At 40.1% G+C, this 10,541-nt stretch overlaps 1 protein-coding gene across 1 annotated transcript; it reads right to left on the bottom strand.

Moving 5' to 3' along the window:
• Window positions 1–7,762: 7,762 nt before the first annotated feature.
• On the bottom strand, window positions 7,763–8,698 carry LOC139474057 (uncharacterized protein F54H12.2-like). The gene has a single exon (XM_071256918.1). The coding sequence runs from the start codon at window positions 8,696–8,698 to the stop codon at window positions 7,763–7,765; it is 936 nt and encodes a 311-aa protein (XP_071113019.1).
• Window positions 8,699–10,541: the final 1,843 nt, after the last annotated feature.

Below are 10,541 nucleotides of genomic sequence, written 5' to 3'. Positions count from 1 at the left end.
GATGGCTCTAAGTGCCCAGTGTCTGGTCGTGTTGGTGCTGGTATATTCATTGTTAATGAAAAGAGAGAACTTTCTGTCCGATTGGCTGATCACTTATCAGTATTTTCTGCTGAACTAGGAGCAATCATTGAAGCATTGCGTTGGATTACTTTTTTAAGGCCTGTTTCAGCTGTAATTTTCAGTGACTCTGTCAGTGCATTACAAGCAATTCGGGTAGGTGCTTCCTCAGCGAGACAGGACTTGATCAACATTATTCTCGTCCTTTATAATGACTTAAGTAAAGATCTGTTAGATGTTGAATTTTCATGGATCCCCGCTCATATTGGATTATTTGGAAATGAGAAAGCTGATAAATTGGCTAAAGCTGCACTAGACTTTGATGACTCCGAACTGGATGACGCAATTTTACCTTCTCCTGCAGAGTTAGGCACCGTCAGTATGGCCCATGCTAAAACAAAATGGCAGCAGAGATGGGCATCATCCTTAAAAGGACGGCATCTCTTTGGCATCGATCCTGTTATCACTAAATTACACATATCTAGAAATAATCGGAGAGAGGAGGTTCTCTTAACCAGACTTCGTCTTGGGCATTGTGGTCTTGGAGCCTATCTAAATGTTATTAATAAAGACGTTTCTGCACATTGTACAGTGTGTAATCAGCTTGACAATGTAGCTCATTTTTTATTGCATTGCCAAAAGTATGTTAATCAGCGTAAGGTCATGGTGGAGGCACTAACAGTTTTCAATATTGACTTCTCATTGTCTGGTATTTTCTGTTCTAGGAATATTGTTCACCATGATGTTCAGAATGTCATTCTCGCTTATATTAAAGCGTGTGGCAGTTTTGATACTTTATAAAATATCCAGGTACTTCGCAAACCTTTATTATGGGCAAGGTGTAAATGGGCCTAGTTGCCCGAACACCTATAAAATATTTTACTAATCAATCAAATCCTTATGTCCACTTTGCTTTGCGAGCGGCGCACAACTTTTGGGTACTAGCATTGCGATTCCTGGCTGTAGATGTTATAGTCTGTTTCTGCATGATGTATGCATTTGTATGAAAAAAACACCATGATTGAGTTTATCATCTTATCATGAATCCAACGAATTCTCATTTAGGAAAAAAAAGTACATGTACAAATTCAATGTTCCCTTTGTTCCAGGATGACGTCCCATTGAAGAACCATCCTAATGAAGAGACATAGTGATGTAGTTACCTTTACCTATGTGCTGTTTAATAAAGTCAGACATCGATCAATGTATTCTTTTATTGTCTTTTTTTATCTCTTTTGACAAAACAGTTACGATTAATCTTAAGGTTTTAAAAAGGTGATCTTAGCATAGTGTTAGTTAACCCTTGTCATGATAAATTTCTATGACTCGAGATAAAGTTAGAATATTCTGAATTCAGCATGATTAGCTTTTTAAAACCTTAAGATTAATCGTTTGGTGTATTGTGTCCTCTGTCAGTGGTCAGGAAGATAACCCAATGATCAATTCAACGCAAGCTTCACCAAGTACATATTCGCTGGGGAGTCACATGATCACTTTCTTTACAAGGCTCAATGGGCATAGTAATATTTCCATATTTAGTTAGTGTACTATGTACACAGTTGTCGACGCATCTAACAGTAGATCACATTGCTTATATGGTAACAAGTGAGGTTTATTTTACAACACTCCGAATGAGTTGGTATATGTAATACACATAACACCTTGTTTTGTCAGTGTAGCTGTTTTGTGAAATACTCCTGAGCCTCCTGAAATTGAGGTCACCACATGCCATTTATCGTGAGCCTGCTTATGAATGGAGGGGGTTGGTTAACCACAGCTCCACTCCGTTGTAGAAAGTTCACATATGGTATGAGTTACTATACACATGCCATGTGATACACGTGAATGGAGAGACAAAATTCACGTACCGCGTATTGAATTTTATCCAATAAATAATGGTCGGTAATTCCAATACAATTGAAACACCCCTCCCGTTTTGTCAATGAAAACCCAAGCTGCTGTCCCGACACTGTTAGACGCCAACACCCAACTGTCTCACTGACATTGAATAACGCAAATATTTTAAACGAATAATTTGTCTAGTCATACGGTTCTAAACACACTACGTGGGGTGTGTTCATTCTTATATTTTTCACTTATAAGAAACTGGTGTAATTTTTTCATATACTATTCAATAATGGCATGATGAATACTAAGAATATCAGGATCTAATTTTGTAATAGAACAATACTAATTATATGAAAAAACAACGATTCGCCTGTGTGAAATTTACAACCATATCCTTTAACTCTGCAAAGTACGAATTTGCAAAATCATTGTGTAATAGTTCATGATAGTTTTAACTTCAAACTGAACCATTGTTTGCTAGATACATATTATAATACCGCGATAGCTAGCTAACGGAATGGTCGTTGCCTGATAACTTGGAAGTCAATTTGATAATTACTGGAGATTAATTGTGAGCATTTTCGTGTATGACTACGTTTGATAAGTAAATATATTGCTAGGCAATCGAGTTGTTGACAGTTTAATTTAACTGACCGGTCGTGAAATCAGTTAAGATCAGACTGTCAGATTTGAGACTTAACTAAATATTTACTGAATAAAATATGTTTAAATCATAACTTATGATATGGGTTGTATGAATCCCAGAGAAGAGCGCTTAAACAATCATGAATGCTTACATCTTGTGTTTAACTTATCGACATTTATTGGAGGAACTATTCTGCTCACATACGAATTTCCCCAAGAGAACAATGCCATACATTATTTTGACTGCTGGCTTAATGACATCCTGAGTCGATGTAAAGAGATCTGACAGCAATAAGTGACATATCATCGCCCTTATTTTTGTGTATGTAAACAGAACAGCACAATATGAACTTAATAAGGATTATTTGATGTCTATTTTTTGTGAAATTTTACATCCTCATATCAACAAGTATTGCGGACTTTCACATAATATCGAGGATGTGTACGCTCATATGTCAACACCAAGATCGCATGGCTAATGATGTTTTTAAGTCAACCAGATAAACAAAATGGATTCTTTAATTTGCCCACAGTTCCCTTTTTTGTATTGATGGAGTTTTCAACTGTCTATCGCAAATGAAAAGGGTTCCACTGATAGTTAATGTCAATTGTGCACAGAATTGAAAATGACAAGTTCTTTGACGGTTGAAAACTTCGAGTTTTATAATTAACAGATTATATCAAGAAATATGCTAACATGTAATACTTACATTAGCACAAATGTTGAAATTGCTTCCGGAATTCAACACACCGGATGGTAGCTTCACCTGAAATAATGAGCTCTATGGCCTCCTTAATTTCGGCAACTTTCAAAATTGAAATAACTGAACAGTCCCTATTTTGAATCGATAGAGATCGTTGTTCTCTATCGAAACTAAATAATATTCCGCCAACTGTTAAGGTGAGTTGGGCACAGTACGACAGGTTGAAAGTTCTGTTCTCGTAGAGATCAAGTTCGGTCAAAAAGTAAATTAAGATGTTTTTAAGTTGTTCTGAGACATGACCAATACTTGATCAGAAGACGAATCTTCCCCGATTCTGAACTGGAAACTAGTTGTGGACACGTTGAAAATTAAAGTGAAACCCATCGTCTGATAAAATCTAGCAATCTGATGAAATTTTAAAAATTGAAATTTCATTTATATAGCTTCACTTCAAGTCCAACTGGGGTGTTTCTTGCTGTGGTTATTTAATCTTTTTGTTGTTGTTGTTTTCAAATAACACAACACCGATATAGGGAGTGCTGAGTACATATTTATGAAAGTGCTGTGTGAAAAAAATGTGACACATGGGAACCTGTCAGACACGTTTTTGTTTTGTTGGGTTTTTTTTGGTGGAGGGACAAGCACGATGTGGTTGTTTGGATGTGGTTTAAGCATAATAGGTATGCAACCCTGCTGTTGACATTCGTGGGGGCATACAATAGCCGCAACACTTGCTGCTGTTAATACAAGACGGGATCCAGACTCCAGGGCTTGATGCCTACGGCTCAATGTCCATATGTATGAATGTAGGTTTAATAAAATAACTTTCATCAAGTACAGTTTATTCAACACGGATGGTAAACAATGATTTTATATCGCTGAACATTTTCTACAAAGAGTCCATATTTCTTTTCTTTCTAAAGTTACTTTACCGCATCTTGCGACGTCATCAGTGAATAAACAATGTAGACTTAAACTTCTCCTTGTATATCACTGTCAATCCTTGGAAAATAGAAGACTGCATACATTTAACACGCAAATTGACATCGGGAACCATCTTAATCAAAGACAATGTAGTATGATGGTAAAGCATCTAACCCCTCAGTAACATATCATTGATACAAAGTGATGGGATGTTTACTGCATTGTTTTACTGCAGAACAAACATGCCTTGGGATTTGAGTTTTACTGTAGAACCAAAAGACCTTGGGATTGAAGTTTGCAACTGCAATTAAGTCATGTGGAAGCAAATGTAAACTTCTTCTCCTGTTTCAGTCCCCATATTTGGAAATAGACTGCAAACGTTGTGTAACGGAGTGTTCTCAAGGAAAGGGGATTTTTAAAAACAACACCGGTAAAAAGAAAAATGAGATCTACATTTTATTTAACACAATGAAATTATACAATGAGAAACAAAGAGTCTAACCTTTTTCAAAATTGACGAAAAGCATCAAGAGGTTAACAATGTTGATCAAAAGTAAACATTAGTTTGTCATCAACTATCACAAACAATGTATTTCATGTTATGCATAATTTGTATCGACAACTTGTACATCATCTATAAGGATATACATGTTCATGTGCATTAAAAAGCTTCTAACTTTCTCGATTTAGCGTTCCCGGGCACACCATCAACTGCTTTACGCTTGATAACTAAGGCTTTTACACGCTTTTCTTTTTTGTCTTCCTTTTGTCTGCTTTTCACGAAATGCTTTGGAACGTTTAATTGTCTTAAAAGTTTACGAAATTCCTGGTAACCCTCCGGATGCCGTCTGCTTTGAACACGGGGTGACGTGATAACATAGCGAATCAAGTCCACAATGTTTGAATTATGCAATACATCTCCATTGCTCATCACAACTTGTAAATGTTTATTCAAACTCAATTGCCCACTCAGAATGTTTTCTTTGACGAACAACCACAAAGCCATTAACCTCCCTATTGTCTTCGTAGAGGAAATGTCTCTGATTAACTGGTCAGGAACTTGAAGCATGAGCTTCCTTTCAGTTTGTCCCTCTGTAACAGGCAGTGATGTATCATTGTCAAGTCTATTAGAAATCGCTGTCTGAGGATCCTCCGCTGTCTGATTCACTGTCGTCTGTGGATTCTGTTCTTCTCGGTTGGTCATCAATCTTTGATATGTCTCCCTCGTCAGTAGAACCAAAGGTTTGCTCATGATGAACGTTATCTTCCGACTGCTGACGACGAGAGGTATGCTCGATAGGCTCTGATGCAAACTGGGAGAACAGAATGATGTGCGAGTATCAACTCACGTTTTTCACGTCGACTTACTGTCTTGCTGGCCAAGGATCGAATGCATTTCTTGTGACGCGACAGTCGAATTTTATCCTCATCCGATAAGTGTATATTCCCTCTTAAAATGTTGAATAACAGAGTGATAACACCCATAAACTGTTCACGCGATGCATGCGTCAGCAAAGCTTTTCTTTGCTTGGTGTTAGCTTGTTCCAGCATCAGTAGAAAAGTTAAATGTTTCTCCAGTAGTTCACTCATAATGGTGTTTACTGTTTGATTGTCTCACTCTCAAATGAACAGGTGTATGCTTGCCAATAGTGTTTTATTGCATCCTCCCCCCCAAAAACAAAAAACAACAACAGAGATTTCTTTTTTCTACCCTTCCTTGTTGACCTTGGGTTCTTCGCACACCATGTGGATATAGGTACAGCGAGGGGACAGTCTGAAGTGTTCCGTCATCGGGTCATCTTCTGGTATCCATCGGTGTACGCGAATTTTGCATTTGAAACAGTAGACTCTGTCGTTTTGTCCTGTGTATATAAATCCAGCCTCTGCCATGGATTTTGGAGACTGCTTCATCTGAAGAGGCCAGATAGCGAAGGATTTCAGTCTGTCGCTAAACTTTTCTCCGTACACATCTGTACTGCGCTCTATTATTTCTGCGCAGTCTGTAACTGAATCGACATCAAACCTCCCACATACATCCATCGTGTTTCGAGCCTTAGTTCTGTTCTGTTTGTGGGGTGAAAGCGAAATGAACCAAAAGGGTATAGCACATCTGTACTTCTTAGTCACACATCAACAATGTCATGCGCAATGGTTTGTTTTCTGTTGTTGTTGTTTTTTCCTTACTGTGGTAAGTACACCGTGCACACGTCACCTGGAAATATCCCCGTACGCAAACGTCCGTATTCCTCTTCTGCATAGGGCGACACATCCATAACGAGATACCCGTATTTTTTCCTACTCACAGCATCCTGGAAGGAATCTGAAAAATATTTTGCTTGACCCGGAAATATTTGTGATGCTAAAATTTTGTATTCGTGTGCCGAACGTGGGTTGGACAACAGCACGAAGTAATGAGTGTTTAAAGACATGGTTCTGTTACACTCTCCTTTGGCTTAGGCCGATTGCTGTATGTTTATGACGAAAATCCCGAGGTGATGTGATAAAGTACTGTAGAGACGTAAGAATAACTGATTTTTACACACTTGCTCCATATAATCATCGACGACCAGCAAACAGTTCTTGTCAGTCTCCAAAGAATACGATTTTAGTTCATCTTCTGTTGGTAGAGAATCCCGAAATCGAATGTTGTTGTTGACAGATCTCTCTATGTCACTGTACACATCTTGCCAAACAGCGTAACAGTAAATAATGAGGTTTGGTGCTGGGTCGAACATGGTATTGACTTCTTTTAGCAGTTGTGCAACCCAAAATGTTTTACCGCTCGATGACCCGCCCACCACTGATATGGTAGTAGGGGTTTGAAAAGGCAACAGACATTTCAATTCTTCTTCCATGGTGATGATGTGTCTTGGTCACTCTTTACCATAGATCTGTTTTTGATAGACTACTCACATAGGTATGTATACACAACATGACACAATGAGGACTAAAACTGATGTTTTATTGACTTCTACCACAGCATATAGACATGAAACAAAGCATTTCACTAACTACATGCCAATGTATTATGATTATCTCGTACATGACTCATGAATATGGCGTGAACAGGAATCTGTACAATATTTAAAATACCGACAAACAAATGCGGAAACGTATTCATCGTTGATTAAATGATCATTTGTATCGAACTGCTGTACAATATCATCCATGCGTAAATTGGATTTGAATTTACATAACAGATAATACAATGTAAAAAATCCGCATGTATCAGAGTTTGAAGATTGTAATTGCTTTCTATTGCGAGTGTAAGAGGAGCTATTCTCAGACTTCAAATAGTGATCGAATACTTTATCCACGGGTCGTTCTGATAAAGAATCAAACATTTCTGCTTTATTCTCTTTGAAATACATGGCAATCCAGTGACGACCTTCTCGTGTGCTAGTCTCTGTGTTGACAATGAGTCCCACACCTTTGGCACGCTGGCCAGGTGTCAGAGTGGGCAAAGTATCTTTGGCAAAAACACCTATGACATGAGATTGTAAACTCGGGTCACACCATATGGCGCACCAAAGCTGAGAGGCTTTCATATTGTCTCTGCTTTTTTCTTTTGGATGAATTGAAAGTTACTTGACAAACACGTTGCGAGCCTGGTCGATTTCGATGATGGAATTCCTCTGAGTCAAGACGACGCAACTCAGCGTTGTGATGAGTGGCCATTTGAATTCAAGTTCGAGCCTCACACTTCCAGATTTCACCAGGTTCAGGTACTCCGAATCTGCACACATTTTATCAATGTCGAAGACGAACAAGTCATTCCCCAAGAGAAATTCACTTCTGGTGATAGCGTTTCCCTTGTTTTCCTTCCACAGACCCATGCCGTCTAGCATGTTAACGTAACAGGCGACATCATCTGCTTCGGTGGGTTGACCCAGAACACTGACCCCATCGATGTACAACGTCATATTTTTAAGCATGGACAACTTAAAATTAAACGGGTTGCCTGTATAGCTGCCATTTAGACTCGAACTGTCCACCAATCCGACGACGTATCTGTTGGCCACGGGGTTAGAGACGTTGTCTATGCAGTGAGTCTGCTGCGTGGTGGGGATGCTGGTGACCTTGACCTCATTTTTTGTATACGGGTAGAGAGCGTTCGTCCTTTCGAACAGCGTGTTGTGAGCCAAGATCAGGGCGGGGTTGACTTTGACTTTGCACACCTGCAGGTAGGCATCCAAGATCTGAACTTTGAATTCGTGCTCGGTCACGCTGCTCATCAAGCAGAATTCAGGATTCGATCTGTACATCTTCAATGTCAGGTCCACCTCGTTCAGCAGGTACCGGTTCATGTCGAAGATATCTTCGTAGATGGGTCCCGACATGGTCAGTACTTTGGTGTCCGCTATGTAGGAGGCTCTCGATGACATTCCGCCGTTGAGAGATCCAGTGACGTCGCTGCTCTCCAGGTCGGAGTTTTGTTCGGCTACGTCCTTGTAGAACAGCTGAGCTGTCAACTGAGTGGTCTTTGCCTCGGCTCCGTACTCCAACAGGGTCTTCATCATACTTTTGTAAGCTTAATGGTTGTTGGTGGAAGACACGAGCTGATTCTGCAGGTAGACCGTGACTTGAGAAAAGAGCGACTGCAAAAACAGGTTCACGGGGGCCACGTTTTCATCTTCTGCTAATGCTGTACCGTCCGTTTGAGTGACTTTGACATTGAGGTGCAGACGGGTGCGCTTCAGAATGACGTAGTCGCCTCCGGAATTGGACACGTGAAATTCCAAAGGCGTGGAATCGTTGATTTGGCTCAGAGGACGCACGTTGACGAAGTAATGTTTCTGAACGCTGGTTTGATAGGGAGGCAGAGTGAAGAGATTTAACGATTCAGGAACCAGTTCCTCGAATTCTTTGTCGTTCAACAGGGCCATGATTTAACTAAAGATGTCGTTTTCTTTCACTGGGGTACACTTGAGCACTTTAGCAGTCTTGGAAGGTGCGTTGATGTTGTCAGTTCGACGTATCTTCTTGGTTGTGACGCACTTAGCCCCCGCCTTGCGTTTTAAAGCCTTTTCTCTTTTGCCATGTGCTTCTGCTCTCTCTACTTCGCTTTGGGATTCGGATGTCATTTGGAGAGTGACCTTAGTTGGAGGATCTGCCTTTTGTTGTTGTGTTGCCTGTGGATGAACTGGAATCACCATCCTTTGCATCTTCCCATTAACCAGTCTGGAGGATGACCTTGTCGCGTGTTTGTCAAAGTAATGTTTAAACTTGGCGTAGTCGGGGAAATACAATGGGCCCGAAGCATCCATGTTTACTCCACAAAAGGATAATGTCTTAAGTGAAGTGTGGCGTAGGTCTCTTCCGTTAAGAATGACGGTGTAGAGGTACTCCCCGACTTTAAATACAGCTCAATATTGTCGGTTTCTTTTAATTTGACACAAATGGTAAATTCACTACCAAACGTATAGGTAGGCCCCTGTCTCAGATCGATGCGTCTCAATAAGGCCAGTTGAGTTTCCCCTACCAACGAGCTGTCACATAAGTTACATAACACGTCCACGTAGGGGTCACCACTGGGGATTTTTTTCGCATCCAGCTTTCCAAAATTGAGCTTGACTAAAGACACCACCCAGAATCCGTCAAAGACTAACCTTTGATTTAATTTGCCTCGAAAATGATAGGGTGAATTCTCAGGAAAGGAGGTTGTTTTGGAGTCTGAGCTTTTGAGAAAAACATACTTTTCCATCATCAGAGGTCTTTCAGTTCGCTCTCTTCTACGTAGGAATCAAAGGAACTGGGCCACCCTAGCCAACGCACTAGAACATGGGTCTTGCCTTTCACCTTTTTTCTTTTCAGAATTTTGTCGACTTGCCACAGCACATCACACTCTTTCTCGACCTTCTGTAGTTCGTTCGCGTAAAAGCTACCTATCAAGAGTTCGTAGTGGAAATCTTTCAGCTTGTACTGAGGGAACGTTTGCTTCTTGTAACGTCGAGCCACTTTAAACAGTTCTTCCGTCCACTTGAGATCGAGTTCCTTGGTGAAAGGTTTCCTGAGGTATGAGATGCGAACCAGGTCGCCCAATTTAAATAAGTATTTCTTGATGTTGGGTTTGACTTTTCTCAGAGGTTCCAGATAGAGGTGATCCCACACTTTCACTTCGTTGGTTTTGTCGACGTCTGCAGGAGAGAGATGAGGCAGAGACGAATGAAGGGTGTGATTATAATTGGATACTAAATCCGCCAGAACGTCCAGATAACGTTTGGTGTTATTGTGGGTCATGTATCTGGTGATCAGTGATTTCAGTGTTCTGTTAAAACGTTCAACGTAATTACTTTTGATGTTTTCATTGCGAGCTATGGTGAGTTTTATCTTTTGTTTTTCTAAAAACGTCTTGAACGCCCC

This window comes from Haliotis cracherodii, unplaced genomic scaffold (genome assembly GCF_022045235.1).
Source record: "Haliotis cracherodii isolate W230 unplaced genomic scaffold, xgHalCrac1.p SCAF_3, whole genome shotgun sequence".
In the NCBI taxonomy this organism is placed as follows: Eukaryota; Metazoa; Mollusca; class Gastropoda; order Lepetellida; family Haliotidae; genus Haliotis; species Haliotis cracherodii.
This window is presented reverse-complemented; position numbering and strand designations above follow the sequence as displayed.

What these genes read in the sequence shown, in the direction of transcription:
- LOC139474057 (XM_071256918.1), bottom strand. Translation starts at nt 8,698, where the DNA reads ATGATGAAGACCCTGTTGGAGTACGGAGCCGAGGCAAAGACCACTCAG.